General features: G+C 39.7%; 1 protein-coding gene across 1 annotated transcript in view; it reads left to right on the forward strand.

Annotated features, from left to right (window-relative positions):
* Positions 1 to 2,769: 2,769 nt before the first annotated feature.
* AVEN (apoptosis and caspase activation inhibitor) overlaps positions 2,770 to 18,324 on the forward strand; it is a 59,684-nt gene continuing 44,129 nt past the window's right edge. Inside the window, exons 1-2 of the mRNA XM_026051843.1 lie at positions 2,770 to 2,952; positions 3,608 to 3,779. Coding sequence (XP_025907628.1) covers positions 2,770 to 2,952; positions 3,608 to 3,779 — 355 coding nt within the window. The remainder of the gene's footprint in view (positions 2,953 to 3,607; positions 3,780 to 18,324) is intronic.

Below are 18,324 nucleotides of genomic sequence, written 5' to 3' on the forward strand. Positions count from 1 at the left end.
ATTGTTCAGTGCACAGTCTGAAATGAAGGATTCCTGATTCTATTTATTTCTACCCATTGGATTTTGTGTACTGCCCCCAGTTTCAAAATCATGGAGAATCAGAAAAAAATTGCAGTGAAATGTGCAAATGGTGCTGCGTGTTTGTGCTTGCTTTTTATTGTGCCTGCTTTCATACCATGCTACATTAAAGCACTGAGCATTAATGCATAGATAAAGCTCAAAATTGTTTAAAGACGTTAATTTTTTTATTCTGTTCCCTGAGTCATACTGTTTTAAAGGTTATTTTTGAGTTGACTTTTAGAATTTGTTTCAGCTCGTATCATTTGTTCTTTGGAGGGAGGTATTTTTTCATTGCAGAGCAGATGTCTGCTCTGCACTGGTTAAGACTTGTCTCATGTTCTGCAAGGAGCAATGGCAACGGTAGTAGCACATAGTCCACCTCAGTGAGCAGGTAAGAGGCAAGTCCTATAGAAAACATTACGCTTATTTATGTCTTCCAAGGTCCCAGAATCGCAGAACAGCTGAGGTTGGAAGGGACCTCTAGAGATCTAGTCCAACCTTCCTGTTCCAGCAGGGACACCCAGAGCACGGGGCACAGGGCAGCATCCAGGTGGGTTTGGAAGATCTCCGGAGAAGGAGACTCCACAGCCTCCCTGGGCAGCCTGTGCCAGGGCTCTGCCACCCTCAAGGCACAGTAGTTCTTCCTCACGTTCAGGTGGAACTGCCTGTGTTTTGGTTTGTATCTATCGCCTCAGGCCCTCTTGCTGAGCACCCCTGAAAAGAGTCTGGCCCCATCCTCCTGGCAGCCTCCTCTGGGACACTAATATGGATGAGATCCCCTCTGTTGGTACCTACGTGGAGCTTTAGACTCTAGTGATTTCATATGAGACTGTGAAAGCAAATTATTTCTGAGACTTCACTGATCAGGAAAAAAATAATATTTTATATATTTGATAATCCAAAATTAGAATGGTGAAAATGCATCTCTTAAGTTGTTTTGAATGGCAAATATTTAAATATGTAGTTATTTGTAGGCCTGTTCTATAGCATGGCAATGCATTATGTGAAATCTTTGGTGAGACATTTTATTAGAAATGTAAGCAGGTGTGCATTTCCAGTTTAATCATTTCAAAAGTAAATCCCAGCTGGTGCTTGGGAAACTCGGTGGCACAGTTAACACTCCTGAGAATTTGTGGTTTGTTTCTTAAAGTTCAAGCTGGCAGTTTAACAGCTAAGAAATGTGGTTTCCTTGAGATGTGCTGTTTAACACAGCTAATGGCAAAATGTGAAAAGGATTTAGTCCAGTATTTCACATTTAAGTAGAACTGTTTGAATCTACATTAGTTCACTAGAAGCTGATTAAAATAAGAATATAATATTCCTGTTGTGTTTATGCCGATGGCTGAAAGGAATAAATGCGACAGGTTCAAAGGAAGTAAGTAGCTATAGTGCTGTAATTGCTTAGGGTGATTTTATTCCTTCAGATTTTTTTTTTCAATTTCTTAGAAACGCGAAGAAAATAAAACATGGATGTGTCTCTGTAGCACTATTCTTGATTTGACGTGTGGATCGTATCATCTCCAATTTATTCTGGGGACTGAATTACCCTAGACTTGCTAGATTTTAGCAAATCATTTCAGTTGTAGGAGGGGAAAAACAGCAAACAAGTTGATTCTTCAGATAAATGATTTTTGGTGTTTGTCTTGTGGAAACTATAGCTGTGGATCAGTTCCCAATACAGTTCTGATTTCATCTGCCTTAGTTATGCAACCACTTGTCTACAACAGCTATTTTAGTGTATATATGTGATGTATAGAAAGAAAAGGGAATTTACCTAAAATGAAAACAAATTACACAGTATTGAAAATGCACAGATTTTTCCTGTGTTGTCAGCTGTTCTATTAAAATGTGATAAATCTTTTTAAATTTATTTTTTACTAATTGTAGTAGGTTTTCAACCCGCTTATTTTGCTGTTCGATGATTTCACCATTCCTTAATGCTGATCAGGCTCCCAAACAGTGATAGAGAAGCTTGCTTTATTGGGGAGTTGTTTGTGGGGGGCGAGGTTGTTACTCTAGTTCTGATTTTGCTGTGTGATGTGCAGCAATGTGAGACTCTTTTGGGAAGATCTCATCTCCCACAGCCAAGTTTAAAATGTGCTCTGCAGTGGGTATAAAAGCCATGAAATGGCTCTTCCCTCAGTATTGATAGTATTGATTTTTGTGGATTTTTGCCTCACAGTGGCCTCACTGCTAGTTTTGGTCATTTTTACTGCATTTTCAAAACTAGTCCTAAGCGCTAGTATAAGGCCTGGGCTGCATTGCTGTATATGATTTCTTTTTAGTAACCTTTCTACATGTGATGTTGCAGCTTTTCATTTACAAGGGTGTTCAGTTTGACTTTAATTGCTCTTCACACTTAATTCAGGGTTACATTTGGTTTAAGCTCTTAAAGCTAAAGTTCGCCTTAAGAACATTCGTGATGGTGAGCTGAAATGACATTTGCCTTGTTAATATATAATGACTTACAGAAAGGCAGCTTTGCTTTTCACAAATATTTTATGCTGAATGGGGTGACTGAACTTCTCAGTAACATACTAACATAGAAGAACTTGAATTTCACTGCCCTAGTTATGAAGAATGAACTTATTCTTGTGATAGCAAAATTGAATTTTATGTCAGGAGCACAATGGTTTATGAGAGGACGAGAACTGCCTGGAGGTGTTTGGGAAGGGGCTTGGGCTTCCATAGAAGGTATTTTGCACCGAAATGCTGCTGCGCTCAGTGCTTCTCTCTCATGGTGCTCAGGTCTTCCCTTTGAGAACCAATTGCCATTCCAGCTCTAATCCATGCTCTGGGAGAGGAGACCCCTGTAATGCCTGGGCCCAAGGAGAGCTTTCTGTGACCCGACTCCTGATGCCCATTTTGCTTGAATCCTCAGCAGACTCTGCTGTGAGTTCCCCCTTGGAGAGGGAAGGGAGAACCCCCTTACTTTCTGGAGGGGACTGAGCTTGGCTGCCTGTGGTCTGTCTTCTGTTTCCATGCATATTTTATTAAAAAGATTTTCATGGAGGAAATATGTGTTGAATTACTTCACATTACTCGAGCACACAGTTGGCCGTAATGGAAATCTCTGTGCAGATCACTCTTATGTGATGGGGTTTTTTGACAGTTTTATGTTGTCTTTTTTTTTTTTTTTTCTCCTGTGCAATTCAACAAACACGAGCCCTATAACTGACCCCCTGTACCACTGCAGCCCTTGCACAGAGGCACTGCTGTTAAATTCTTAGCTCTGCTCCCCACAATGCTGGTTATCAGGAAGGAAGCTGCTCGCTTTGGGCTTCCAGAACAGGGGGGAAAGGGCAGCAGATGAATCCATGTCCCCAAACAGCACTGAAGTTTTGCTAGGGACTTTCAGTAATAAGGAGCTATCTTCAGGACAAATGGTGGCACCTAATTGAAAAGCTTGATTGCACGGCTGCTGGTCCAGGCTTGTCTGTCTGTCTGGGCTTTGCTTCTGTGGCTGGGGTTGTTGGCGTGACTGTTTAACTGCGGGATGAAATGCTGTTGGGTTGCAGTGGCTCAACTGGCCATTTAAATTTCACAGGGAGAGGGTGGCGATGATGAGTTGCGAGAGGAAGAAGAAAAGGAAGACCTGAAAAGCTATTCGAGAAGAAAGATCGTTTCCAACTGGAGCCGCTACGAGGATGCAGAGAGAGAGAACGACAGCGCGGAGTCGCAGAGAGGAACCGACTTCAACGTTCTGCTTAGCTCAGCAGGTAAGCGTTTGGTGCACTCTGCCCTGGCTTTTCCATTTGGCATTTTGAAACTTTACTGGAGTTCTGGCTGTTGTAGATGCTGCAACAGGGTGCTAGAATCCTGTTCCCGTCTGCAAGAGTAAATACACCACTGACTGTCTGGGAGCGTTCAGCGCGTTCCTGGCAGCAAACACGTTGCCCCAGGCCGTGGTATATTGGAGAGAGAAGACAGCTGCTGCCACTAAGCCTTTGTATAATGGTCGTATAGGTCTAAGTATGTTTCCATAGACTTTGAGCCTGTTCTTGCAAATAATGAATTTCTTACTGACCTTGGAGCTGTTAGAGTGTTTCCAGAAAACTAAGTTTGTTAGTGCAACTAAGCACAGCAAGGCAGTCAAAACAGCTGTTGACTCTTGTTTGTTTTGACAGTGCTTTGTAGCCAGTGGTCTACGTATCTTGTATGGGAATAGCAAGTTCTACTCATCTTGATACCAAAGATCAGTTGTTTTTCCATCTTTAAAGGGCGTAGTAGAAGAAACAGCAGGAGAGGCAGGCTATATTTATATATTCATTCTTTTTAAACTATACATGAATAGGACTGTTGCGCAAAAGAATGAAATTATTTTACAAAGTCATGATGTATGCCATTGTGTTAGAAGACTCTTCCGTGAAAAGCTATAAATAACTATTCCAACCTTGCTAGAGATTATTTGTCTAGATATATTCTTTTCTTATTTTATTCTTTTCTTTTGTTTTCTTTTAACCTCATATTCTGCTTCGAAGAGAAGTATTTCAAGTCCTTTATTATACATACACACTTATGTCTTGAAGAAAATGATTGTGACGTGAATAACTGGAATATGAAGGCAAAACGGTAGAAATGGTTATGTAGGGGAAAATGCAGTGAACATTCTTATATGTTTTTGAACAGGAACGATGATTGAAAGAATCATTACTGACCAGCTCTATTTATTCCTATGCTCTGAATTAGAATGATCTTAAAGTTAATATTTCCGATGAAATGTTATATTTTGGTCTGGTACAAACTGTATGAGTTCTTGGCAATGAAATCTGTCAGCTTTTGTTTGCATCGTTATACTTGCCTACAGATAATATCTGGAAAGAGAGCGGATCATTAAAAGTGTTTAATAAACACCATGGAAAATTCATTTTAAAACACTGAACCTTCACTCTTAGAATTAGAAATGCAGTTCTTGCTTGCTAGCTAATACAAGCTGTTGACTTTGTAGTGTAGATAACATTGTTTAGATACTAGTGGATGAACAAAATCATGCTTGGCTGAAGTAGAAGGAAAATGTGTTGCACTCTGAAATGAGCACTCGCAAAAAAGAACATGAACTTATGCTGCAGTGAGATCTTTTGTGATCAACTCTTTCTGTGTTGTTCACAATATGCCTGGATGTTGATTTTTCTTTTGTCATGGCCAGACTATAAATTATATTGAATAACATGTTTTTTTTTTTCTTCACCATAACCAGGTAAATATTCAAAACTTCCAGAATTGAAAGATGTGCTGTTCCAAAGGTGCTAGACTTGCTTTAAAAGAGCAAGTGTTGAGAGAATTCAGAGTTGGTCTTTGGCTACTGAGAACATGTGCAGTGCTGTGTTGGAGCTGGCTTTTGGACTGATGTATCTGATGTAGAGTGTGTGTGTGTGTCTAAAAGTTGTTGGAGCTCAGAAATTAACTGAGCAAGCGAAGCTTGCAAGCCTAGTTACTACGGTAGCGAAACATAGCCTTTTTCCTTCCTGGCATGTATAGAAAGAAGATAGAGAGGGAAGTATTACTGACTTGGAAGTGTTTAATTTAGTTGCCTGTAGTTGTAAGTTGTAACTTTTTACAAAGTTGAAACTTTAAAATTTGTCAAGTGAAGGCGGGGGGGGAAATCACATTTAAAAGTTGGTACTGAGATTTTCTTTTTTTCATTGGTTACTAACAGAAAAATAGGGTAGAGTTAGAGTTTAAATTAGTTCCATACTTTATTTCTTCTCTAAGCTAATGAAAATTAGAGATCTCAGTGTTTGCTGGTTAATTAGAAAGACACTCTTATGTGTCTCCGCCTTTTGTGTTCAACTGCTGCAAGTGGTGATTTCAGGCATGAAGTGAAAGATTGGCTTAATTCTTGGATTTCTTTGAAAACAAATACTACTGTATTTGTTTTGTGCTTGTAATCTTAATTCTCTGTGATTATATATGTTTTTACATATATATGTATATAGTCCAATTTAAATAATGCATATCTTACCATTTAATTTTTTTCTTTTATGTATTTTACAGTATTACTCCATCCTTATGGTAGTCATAGTTTATTTTATAATCAGGAATGTCTTCTGTCTTTGTGCTTTTCCTCCAGATATCCTTTTAGATTTTTTTTCTTTTCTTTTTGAGTATTAAGTCTGACTGTAAAGCAGCTCAGTGACAAAACAAGGTTTTCTTTTGCAGAGTTACCTTTTAACAGGCATTCATGACTGCCTGTTTATTTTTATTGATTTTTCTTTTTTTTTCTTGGTAGTGTTGTGTGCTGTTCTTGCATTGTTTTTTTGACTTATGTGTAAAAACTGAAAATGGGATGGTATTTATTTTTAGTGGTCTGAGGAGAAGCTTGTGACTGTGGAAGCTTAAAAGGATCTTGCAGCATACTGTAATACACAGTAATGTGATTAATGCAATTAAGGAGTCTAGTGGCAAAAGCTTGGTTAGAAAACTGTTCTGCTGTGTAATATTTAAGTGCCTTACTGTTGAAATAAGAGTCCTACAAAGAATATTCTTTTTCAAAATATGCCTCTGATTCTTTCCCTGTGAAAGTCATCTTATTTAAATAAAGATACAAAAGATAGTTTAGGAACATACAGCATTAATGACAGTAAATTAAAGCTCGTAGACAGATTTGTGACCTGCAAGGAATTAAACTTCCAAGCTTGATTATTTCATTAATATTTTTATAAATATGATTCTGCGTGTATTTTTCTAGTTCAAAACAACAAAAAAGTGCAAAGTGAGAGCACAGATGTTACGTGATGTGGACATTGGCGTTGGAGCTTTTAGATCTAGGAGATGGGCATCACTGTTGCTTCAATTAAGATGGGAGCTGGGGGGAGCACTGGGCTGTGTCCCAAATCCGACGGCGCGAGCTGGAAGGCTGCTCTGCCAAACTGTTGTAGAGATATTGGTGTTAAAGAGGTGGGCCTGCCATATGTATGAGAGGTGGCACTTTCTATTCCTTGAGGTGCCTGTTCCTGCTCCATGCAGAGTTTTCTTGCAGGGAATATCTGGCTCTTCACTGGTAACCAAAGGTTAGAGGAAACTTGATTGGGCTGCTTTATGGGACTGGCACTTGCACTGTGAGATGCTGTGATGAAGCTCGCTCAGGATACATCCTTTTGGAGACTGGTTGTCAAGCTCCAGCAGATCTCGTCACTAAATATTTACATACTCAGATTTCTTGAGGCTTGTAGCTCGTCCAAATCTTGGCAGATTTTTCACAAAATGAGCAAAGTATAGATCTCGCGGAAAGATTTTCAAGCCTGGTTTCAAGATGCTGATTCAAGGCACGAAAATGCTTACTATTTTTCAAGGGCAGAGCCTTTCAAAGGAGAGCTTTTTCTCCCATATTTTTTTTTCATGGTTTAAAAATGTTCCAGCCATTCAAGGACTTTTTAAAGATGCTTGTGGGAGGAGGATGAAGAAAAATCATCTGGAGTGGACGCTTGGAAACATTCAGACTAAGTAGCAAACTTTTAAGTGATTGCAAGTGGCCTTAATAGAGAACTGTCAGGTGGCTTTGGTGATGGCTGCTCTTACAAGCCTCACAGAACTACTTTGTTAGGGCTTATTTTAGATATTTATAGAGTAGGGTGGTAGTTCTGCTTGCATCTTTTTCTTTACACTTTTAGTAATTTCTGACCATCCTTTGTTAAACACATGTTTGTGCATATAGAGTTTATATGTATAAGTATTTTCTTTAATTAACCTTGTAAATAGCGAAGTAGACTATTTTCTGCATTGCTTTGACATCTGGCTGGTGTAAAGTACAAGTCCATTGTGAAGCCTGAAGGGAATATATCTCGAATCAATTTAGCAAAGATGCTAGTGAAGCAGAAGAACAAGGCAAGTGGAAGTGATCGGCTAACCTTACTTTGCTAGAAGAAACTTGCCGTGTTTGAAGAGCTGTCCTCATTCTTTGACCGACTGGTGTAAAGTGCCTCAAAATAGATTTCAGACCTTCCTTGGTTTTTGGTTGTGAATAGATGCTTCAGATTTAAAAGTATGATGCTTATCTCCTTGCGCACCTGGGCAAGGACTTGGTCAAAGTTCCTTTCAAGGTATTAGGCATTACCTCTAGAGCAACCCAAAACTGCCATTAGCTCAGTCTCAAAAGCTGCACGTTGAGTTGTGAAGTAATCAGTATCAAGGTGAAAAATATAAATCTGGATGTGAATCCCTTCCTTCTCCTCCCCACCCCTTTTCTTTTTTGGTCATGGCTGGATGATTCTGGTGACCTTAAAAGGTAAGGAAGATGATGCTGTGTAGCTCAGCCTGGCAGAATGGTCTTGGTACTGTGAGAACATGTATAATTTATGTAGGTCTTATGTAGGTCCTTAGCACTTGAATGCTAAAATTAAGGTGAAGTAACAAGCAAAAGAGCAGTTACTGGAGCAGAATAGTAGCAAATGTTAAGTATAGGAATTGTAAGGTAGGAGTTGATTTCCATTCCCTAAAACACTGTTTTGTCTTTTAAACCTTTTGCTTTTGAGCCTGTCTGTGTAATTTTGATGAGTACTGCAATATATCACTGCATTTTTGTCATCTTTGTGATTGATATATGTATGCTAGTAAGAGAAACAGTAGTATGCAGAAGACTGCGTGTCTTGGAAAAGCTGGAAAGATGAGCTTTGGGAGGGAGGCTTGTGCTTAAAATAAGGATATCTTGATAGAGACGTAGAAAAGATTGTGGGTGAAGAATATATAGCTTTCTTATTTCCATATGAATTCTGCTCGTACAAGGGAGGCTAGAAATGGCAGGCCTGTTTCTGAATTTAAAAAAAAAGTTCTCTGATCTCTTAACAGTTGAAAATCAGTTATTTTTACGGAACTGCCTGACTCATTGTTATGGATTATGGTAGTATCCATTGGGCTTCCACTTTGCAATAGCATTGGTTTTCCACCTTCAACTGATTTTTGTTCAGAATGCAAGTTCTGTAAAATTATTTATGATCATAATATGTCTCCCTATAGCTTTCTTTTCTGGAAGGTACCCTAGTTTTCCACTTTTTTTCTTGCTTGAGCAATTTTCCTCATTGATCCTCAAAGAGGAAGAATTTAGTAGGAAAACTCTGGTATTTTATACTAATGTTGTAACTGGATAATATTCCTGTTAATTTTCATATACTTGGGTAGAATGCAACTTGTTCAGACTTATAAGAAGACATTTGCTATTAATATAATTCTTCTTAGAGGTAAAAAGAAGCAAGCAAGGGCTGTCCCCTTGGCCCAATTCTTATGTCAATAAAGGCAAAGGGAGGCAAGAGATGTATGAGCATGGAGAGGTTCACAGAGCCCTCCTTTTTAAGGGAGGGTTGTTTTTAGACAAAAAATCTTCCCCTAGTTGAAGACGCAGACACCCTCCCAGTCCTCCTGTTGGATTCAGCAAAACAAATGCACAAAATCCCCCAACTCTCAGATGCTGCCACCGTTTAAACAGATGTCAAATTGTATCTCTGTTTCTTGTACCATTGAGATATCTCAAGTAATGAGGGGTTGTTGTTTATCAGCTCTGAGAACAACAACTGAGAAATCATTAAAGACTCTTTTTATGTCTTTACAATTGCACGTGAGGCAGCTGCCTTTTTCAAAGGCAGTCCTGCAGTAGGTACTTTTCCATATTGGGGATGGTCCCATTTTCACCTGCATGGATCTTAGCCACAATTATGCCTTGAGTAGTCCAGAGTTATGGCCTTGTTCATAGATGTAAGAGACACCGCTATTTTATTTGCCTGTAGATAAATCAGGAATCTGAAATCTATGCAAATGCAGCACCCCCATTCCTGAAAACCTCTCCCAAGCAAACGCCGTCCTCCTCCCCCCCCAAGATTTGCAATAAAATCACAGAATTTGGCATCAGTGTAAGCTGGTTCTCCATCTGCTCTGTGCTTCCTCCTGAAGTGTTCCTAACATCACAGATTCATCTCTTTTGTCCTATGCAGACAAGCTGTCCTTTTTTTCAGTGTGAATTAAAAATAGGAAGTGCTGGATTTTGTGTTGTGAAAGAATGTATTTATCAAGAAAATGTAATTGTTAATTGATGCTCAGCAACGTATGTTTTTATATGCCCATTTCCACCCTATTTTATGTCTAAAATGTGCTCAGAACTGTGTGATGATTGAAGTGATTCCAAAGCTTGAGGTACATATAAATGTAGCATAAGGCTTCTTTTTTTCATTGCAACCTTCTGATTTCATCTCAGGAAGATGTGACCATAGGTGTGTATAGAGGTTATTACTGTGAAGCTAATGGCAAGGAATAAAAAGAAAAAAAAAATAATTGGTTTCATATTTCCCAGCTATTTTTAATGCTTTATGATTTAGACTTGGATAGAGTCAAATTGGACTACAAAGATTAAATCCTGGCTCCATTAAAATCAGTACAATAAGCTTTTCACTTGTATTTTAATTCCTCAAACCTTGGCTGCGTTGACTAACTTGTTATATTCCATATTCCTGAATTGAGAAGAATTTCTGACAGACATCCTTCTCTCATCTAGTGCCTTAATCTTTTACTCTATTAAATTTTGAGAATATTTGTCCTGAATGTGGCTTTAAGTACATTTTGGTTATGAGAACACAATTCAGTAAGTTTAAATGTAGAACAAGTTGTCCTCATTCCTGTCTGCCTGTTGCCATGTCCATATTTGAATTCACAGGCTAGAAAACTTGATAAAAATATTGAACTCGCCTGATTCACTGCTTCTCTTGTTTAATCATATTCTTGTTTCTGTAACACCCCTAAAACGAGCTCTGTCCCAACTAGAGTCTCTGTGTTGCTCATGTTGGTTTCTGCAACGTCGCTGTCTCTGACTTTTCTGCCAGTGAAGTTCTTTAATGAGAAGGCCAATTGCTCTGACTCTTCCACTCACACAGTACGTTTCATACTCTACACTCCACTTTCAGTGTTCACTATGATATTCCCTTCCCTTTCTCCAATCTTTACTTCTGCCTTCTCTCCTTGCTTTGAATTTTGCTGTTTCTCCATGGACTTTGTGATTATTATTTTTTTTCATACTGTCCTTGATTTGGACACCTTTCTTTAATTGATTTTATTCTCCTTTTTTTTTTTCAGATTCCTTTTTACACATTACTTCTCATTGATTTTCTGATGGTTAATCACCTGAATTAGACTGCAAGCTCTGCAGAGCAGGGACTTTGTCTTTTGCTTGTCTGTGAAGTATTGGTTCTTTTCCAATAATAATATTAATGGGAATTCTGTTCCTAAGCTTTCTCTCGATCGATGTGCCCCTACACATATTTTGTGCCTGTCCAAATTGCACAGTGGCTCCTCATCTAGTTTGTGACCTTTTGTTCTTCACTTCCACCTCTCTTTCTAGCAAAGCCAAGCTCTGCTTAGAGGCATCCTCAGTATTTCTGACTGTTGCATGGGAAGAGGGCTCTACTGAACACATACAGGTTGTGTCCCCTGGGCTTCCCCTCTCTACTTCCCTGTCCTCTGTTTATATTTTAGGCAGATTTGGGTAGAAATGTGTGAAGAATGCTGGGGCATTTGCCAGAGTCTGTGTTTCAAAAAGAGGCTAATGTCTTTGTGGCATTAGCTGTGGGAAGAGATGTTACAGGGTCATGGCAGCTCTCGGCTCGTGGGAACTCTCCGTCCTGTTGTTGTCCTTTCTTGCAAACCCTCCATATGTGTAAAATTGTGAACTGGAAGCTCTTTTAATAAAAAAAACATGTTTGAGGGACAGAATAAGGTGGAATGGGGAGGGATTATGTTTTGTTTGATTCTGACTCATTTTCAACCTTTACTGGGATGTGAATCAGATGACCTTCCTTTGACAGTACACACTCATCATCTCAGCTCATAAAAAGTGATATTTCTGAATGTGCCGAAGATAATTTGGATTGCGAGTCTGATAATACCCTCTCTCTTTCTTTTTAAGATCTTGATTGAAAACAGACTGATAATGTGATGTTTTCTTCTTGAATATGTGCATGTGCTTCAACATGCAGCCTGTGTCACCAGCTAGTGCAGCTTCCTTCAGAATGGCAGGGGCCAGAGGAGAAGAGCTCAAATCGGGTGTCGTATTAGGGTTGACACTGTTGTAGTGATCTTTTTGTGTTATAAAAGCTGCAAGCCATAATTGCAGGCATTAATAGAAAAACAATCATTTTAGACAGCTAACTTTCTGATGCGAAAATGGTGGCAGAACTGAGCTGCCAGAGAGCTGAGTATTATAAACAGATAGGTGAGTGGTAATAGAAGGTTGATGGGATTAGATTCTGTGCCTAAACTAAGTGCTAAGGAAGGATATCAGAATAGCTGCTGCAGAGAAAGTGTTTGCACTGTTTCAGGCAAAGATGCCCTGTTGGCAGTCTTCCCTGTCGCCTTTCCTAAGTCCAAGGAAGTGTGTAATGCAAAGTGTTATAATGGAAAAATGCCGGCCCACTCTCATTTCTGTATTCATGGAGTCTGTTCTTTTTCTCTGTGTGTAATTTGGTTTTTATATTGTTAGAAGATAGAGTTCAGCTGGGAACATGACAGACTACAAATATCGACTGGCTTTTTTAACAGGTTTTCCTTTAGGCTAAACCACTTCTTGACTGGAATCTGTAGATACAAGTAAGAGGGAGACTACCAAGATGAAAGTTATCATAGAATCATAGAATGCCGAAGGTTGGAAGGGACCTCAGAGGTCATCGAGTCCAACCCCCCTGCTCACGCAGGGTCACCTAGAGCACGTGGCACAGGGCTGCATCCAAGCGGGTTTTAAAGATCTCCAAAGAAGGAGACTCCACAACCTCTCTGGGCAGCCTGTTCCAGTGCTTTGTCACCCTCACAGTGAAGAAATGCTTCCTTAAGTTCCTGTGGAACTTTTGGTGCCTCAGTTTGTGGCCGTTTCCTCTAGTCCTATCTCTGTCCACCATTGAAAAGAGACCACCCCCCTCCTCCTCACTGCCTCCCTTGAGGTATTTATACACGCTGATCAGGTCCCCCCTCAGCCTCCTCTTCTCCAGGCTGAACAGGCCCAGCTCTCTCAGCCTTTGCTCATAGGGCAGATGTTCCAGGCCCCTGATCATCCTGGTAGCCCTATGTTTCACTGCAGAGGTAAAGGGCCTTCAAAACCTGTTTTAGCTGAAATGCAGGCGCTTCCTGTTGTTTTGGATTTCTCATGCCAATATACTTCCTATGCAGGTTCCTTCCAGACCTGTCCTCCAAGCTAGTGCCTGTGTCTCGTTCGAGTGTCTCAGGGGTCAAGACACTTGGGGGTCAATCTCCCTTGATTGTCTCGCACAGTGTGTCTGGTACTTGGGAATAGGGAAAGCCATTAGTGAAGAAGATGGACTGAGAAATGAGCCAGTGCTCGCAGCCCAGTAACATTAGCCTAGTCTGAAGCTATTGCTGTGCTGTGTTCACCATGCAGGCTTTGCACATAAAGCTGCCTTTCCGTTTGGCAGACAAATCATCCATCACACTGAAAATACCCGGAATGCAGGCAGGTTTCCTTTAGCAAGTCCACAGAGGCTGGGAGCTCCAGCACTTCCAGCTGTTACTGATCCTCTGCACTGCACTCTGTGGACTCCTGACTGGGTCTTCTGAAAAATAAACCAAACCTGCTCCTTGATACCTGCTGTTGTACATGAGGAGGTGAGTGTAGATGCTCATTAACTGTCCCAGGAGGTTCTGTGAAGGCTGGGTGCCCTTGCTCTCTCTTTCCCTTGCTCTCTGTCACTGGTCTCTCTTAGATATGGTTGATTTTTGTACCTTTTTCTTTTACATTGTCATCCCCAAAGCATCTTTTTAAGAAAAACAGCAGTGTATTTGCTACTTCTTTCAGCCTTTCTTTTTCACGGACTATATTACCCTAAGGATGAAAACTGCAAAGGCTTTGCAGTTAGCTGCTGATAGAGGCTTTGTTCCCTCAGCATTTGAGATGGGCACGGTACCCCAGGCACGACAGTGACAATGGAAACACTTTGCTTGTTCCCTTTCATTGCATAGTGTCACTTCGGATGGAAGGGGAGGAAAAAGTGATTTCTATGAGAGTAAGAACCTGACTTTTACCATAAGCAACAAAAGGAGTCATCTAACACTAGTTGTTCTGACTGTAAAAGATAGGTTTGGATTGCCCTCTTCCTCCCTTTCAAATACCAGGGAATGCAGAGTAGCTGTTACCAGTCTCACTTGTGCCTGGCTTCACTTGATCCAGTTTTCCACCTGTAAGTAACTGTGTGTGCAGTTTTCAGTTGCTTTAGTTGTCAAGTTGGTCACTACTAAAACATGAAGATGGTTATAATTATTTTAGATTTTTTCCTGTCTTTTGTGTGTGCGTAGAAGCCAAATGAATGTGTTTTGTCTGTTACCCATACCTACTTCTCTGTTGCTCAGTTTTTATCAATAAAAAGGTAATGAATTTGAAGTGACACTATAATTTGCTTCTGCTCTCTGTAATAAATTGTCATCATCTTTTCTCTTCTGAAAAAATGAATTTGAAAGGCACTTCTTAAGTAGATTTATGGATTTGGCCCATCGCGAGGTATGAACCTCTACCTGACTGGACTGCGTGCATGGAAGGAAAGGAATTGGCAGGAACATGAAACCGAATGGCTGGGTGAGGAGGGAAAGATCTTGGGGAATGGGAAGCTCTGGGACTGCCAGGAAGGGAAGGAGCAAGAGCTTCTCTTGTGGTGGCAGCATGCCACTGGACTGTGCACTGGACTGTGGATCCTCAGCGTTAGGATTAAATACCAGCTAACATTGTGCTGAAGAACAGAAATCCAGCAGCCCGTTTGTGATTTGTCTGTATGAGCATTTGCAGCTAGAATATTGACAGCAAGTACATTTTGCTAATGCAAATAAGAGACATCAGTTTGCCTGGTTTACATCCTTTTTGCCTTCTACTCCCTATCATTCTGTCTGCCTCTTCCTTTGCTTTGCTGCTTTTATCCTTGTTGTTCACTCCGTCCCGCCTTAAGTCCTCACTTACTCGTGTTTTTATGTACCCTCTTCCTCTCCTTCAGCCAACTTTATTTCAGAGCTGTATTTGAATATGAAATAAGAGGAGGTGGGAGAGGAAGGAGGAGGAGTGGAAATCTCCACCAAGAAGAGCAATCTAGTCACTTAGAGGAAAATTGCCTACAACTATGAGATGACTAAATTAACTTGTGGAAATGTAATCTGAAAGCATCAGATTTTATAATGGTAACTTACAAGCACATTTTAGCTTGTCAAAGAAAATTGATCTTTTTAAATATCTCTGTGTAAAGTAACATTTAACCGGAGACAGAGCATTTTAAAGTCTCCAAGGTGTTTGATTTGGGCAGTTATCTTTGTATGTTTAAAAAAGGAGATGCTTATTTGTGTTTGCCTGTATTTTAAAATACAGGCAAATTTGTATTTGTTCACTTGAACTTTAATAATTTTCTTTTGTATTTTTGCTATTAATAGAGAGTCCTCCAGTTTCTCTCTTTTTTTTCCCTTCTTTTTGCAAACCTGACTTTTAAGTATTTTAACATACTACCATTTCCTTCTGCAGTGATGAAGAGAATAAGAAAACTGAGGGAGTTAATTCCATTGGGAAGCAAAATTGAAATATGAATTGAAGACTCAGTTTTTATAAACTTGCTTGGTAGTGGAAAAGAATATGTAATGTCTAAAATTTAGTGTAAATAAAAAAAATCGGAGGACATAATTAAAGAAGCTGCAGAGACAACAATTTTTATCTAATAATTGCAAATGCCTTAGGGCATTTGGTGATGAATACTGTAGACAGATATGTGCTTGTTTCCAAAGCCTGCCAATCTTCTAAACTGGTTGTAGATTGAAAATTATTTCATTCAAAAAAGGCCAGTGAAATAAGTATTTCTTCTGTAACAAAAATAACTCACCAAATAAGCTATGCTGTATGATAAAAAGCTGCTGTAATGCCTTGTGGAAACAGATATGGAGGCATTGAACAACTGCTGCTGAAAACAGGGTTTTTTTTGTGAATAGAATTAATTTATTTATGAAAGAAAAGCACAGTAGATTAATCCAGGGAGAATGTAACATGGACAAGATATATTTTGGTGACGGTGGTAGTAGTGGACACCCATGTTATCAGTCAGGAAAAGGTGACGTCCACATAATGGCATTAGGGATGATTTATGTAATTTACATTACAATAAATGAAAGGATTCCTGAACAACCCATTAAGGAGAGTGTGTATAGGTGCTTAAGAAAATTATTTTTTCCAGAGTCTTTTGTATCTGAATTCTGACAGCTTGGGAACAATTTCATCCCCTTATCTTCCCCTCTTACACTGCTTCTTAAAATATAATTTTAATAATTAGCTCACATAGTATTTGTCATTATTTACTTTTAGGCATTAAAGATAAAACACTAATATGCCTTTGAACTACGATTGCTTTATTATTAATTTGCAACATATCTGTGAAACAACAACCACGTAATTAAAAAATCAATTTCGGTGGATTTTGGGGCGAATGAAATTTGCAGGTATTTCTGTTGCTGACTCAGATCTGCTACTGACTCTGATGCCTGAAGAACATTGAGTCACATTCTCTCAAGGAAGTAACTGTAGGCTGAAGTCTAGCCCCAGCAAATCCTGTGAAATTCATGGATTACAGAGACAATGTGGCCACTTGTGAGCTGGTGAACTTTTGTAGCTAGCACAAATAGTTGTAACAAAGAAAGTAGTGATTTAGTTATTAAGATATCTGAGGCCTATGTCTCACTCTAGCTACTGGCAGGCTTGATTTAAGCAAATCCAGTGGCAGAGATTCCCCCAGAAACTCTTGGAAGGCTGGTTGTCCCACGGGGGAATGGACTGGTCTGGTGGGCAGTTACCTTTCTTGCTAAAATGTCTATTTCCAAGTCTGTACAGCCTGAGGAGTGCTGCGAGTGGCCTGGAGGCCTCCCAAATAGCTGATTAAATTCAGTTGAGGTAAATATTAAGTGATGTAGGTAGAGGGTGAGACAGTCTTTCGCATGGAAAGTCATCTGAGGTGATTGTTGCTGCTTAGCAGTGAGAAGGAAATCGATCCTAGGAATTAGGCAGAATAGGGAACAAATCAAAAGACACATTATGATGCTGCTATATAAATCGGTGGCAGAGCCACATCGTGAGCGGTCCTTGCAGTTTGGATCCCGCGAGCTCAACAGGGACGTAGCAAAACTGAGAAGATAGAGAAGGGCAGAAGGATACGAACCGTGTGGAAGAGCTTTCATAGGAGGAGTGACTGAGGAGGTCCTCAGCCTGGGAGAGAGATGACTGAAAAGAGGATATAGCCTAACAGTCTGAAGGATCTCGGAATATGGAAATGGTGAGTGTCAACTAGGGAGTCATTAATGAAGCTGACTGGCAGCAAATTCTAAGCAAAGAAAAAGGAATTTCTTGAGTAGCTCACAGTTAAACTCTAAGTTTGTCACTGAGTGTTGTGGATGTTAAAGTTTTGCGCAAGTTCATAACAAAAACAACTGGAAAAAATCCCCTGAGAAATGTCTTGTAAATAGGACATCATTTCTGGCTTGGGATGTTGCTCAGCTGCAAGTACCTGGAGGCTGGGCAGTGTTTCCGAGGAGCTGTCGCTGGGTGTGCCCCGAACGTCAGCTTCTCTAGGCCTGGGGTGTTGGGGACTCTTCTACAGGGCTTCGGGGCAGGTGGAACCATGGTTTTGGTGTGGTGAGATTCCTCATGCAATGTGCTTAATTCACCCTGCTTTTAATTGCAGAATTGATGGGTTAATTTTCAAAATAGTGTTGGGCCAAAAATATAGGAAGAAATTAAGAGTCATGCAAGAGATTCCCTTTCTGTGATGTTTTTCTGTTTTCAGTTGTATTTTACAAACTTGCTGATTTGCTGCTGTTTGATGTGTGGGCATAGATGCTGGTCTGGAAACCAGTAAATGCTGGTCTGGAAACCAGTGAATAGAAAGGTTATTCTATCGGTAGGGTTCAACAGAGCTGTCTCTGCAGACCTCTGATGTTAATTTCTCATAATTACAGGAATTCTGAAAAAGAACAAGGAATATTTCTTTTGAATACTGGAAAAAATACTATCTATTGAAGTGATTTGGGTGAATGTAGGCCAGTAGGCTACATGGACAGTAGGCTACAGGCTTGAATGGAAAAACTGATAGAGGATTCAGTTGATTAAATTTTATAGGGTAGGAATATAACTAATATTGGTCATTTGGCTTTGTGCAAAATGTTGCTTTACATATGATTGAATTCTTGAAGCAATTTGCAAGTTTGATTGACAAAAGTACTGTGTAATTACTGTAGACGTTTGATGTATCTCATGATATTCTGATTTAAAATAAT

The sequence above is a fragment of the Nothoprocta perdicaria genome, unplaced genomic scaffold, assembly GCF_003342845.1.
Source record: "Nothoprocta perdicaria isolate Ctin4 unplaced genomic scaffold, notPer1 scaffold_8, whole genome shotgun sequence".
Lineage (NCBI taxonomy): Eukaryota > Metazoa > Chordata > Aves > Tinamiformes > Tinamidae > Nothoprocta > Nothoprocta perdicaria.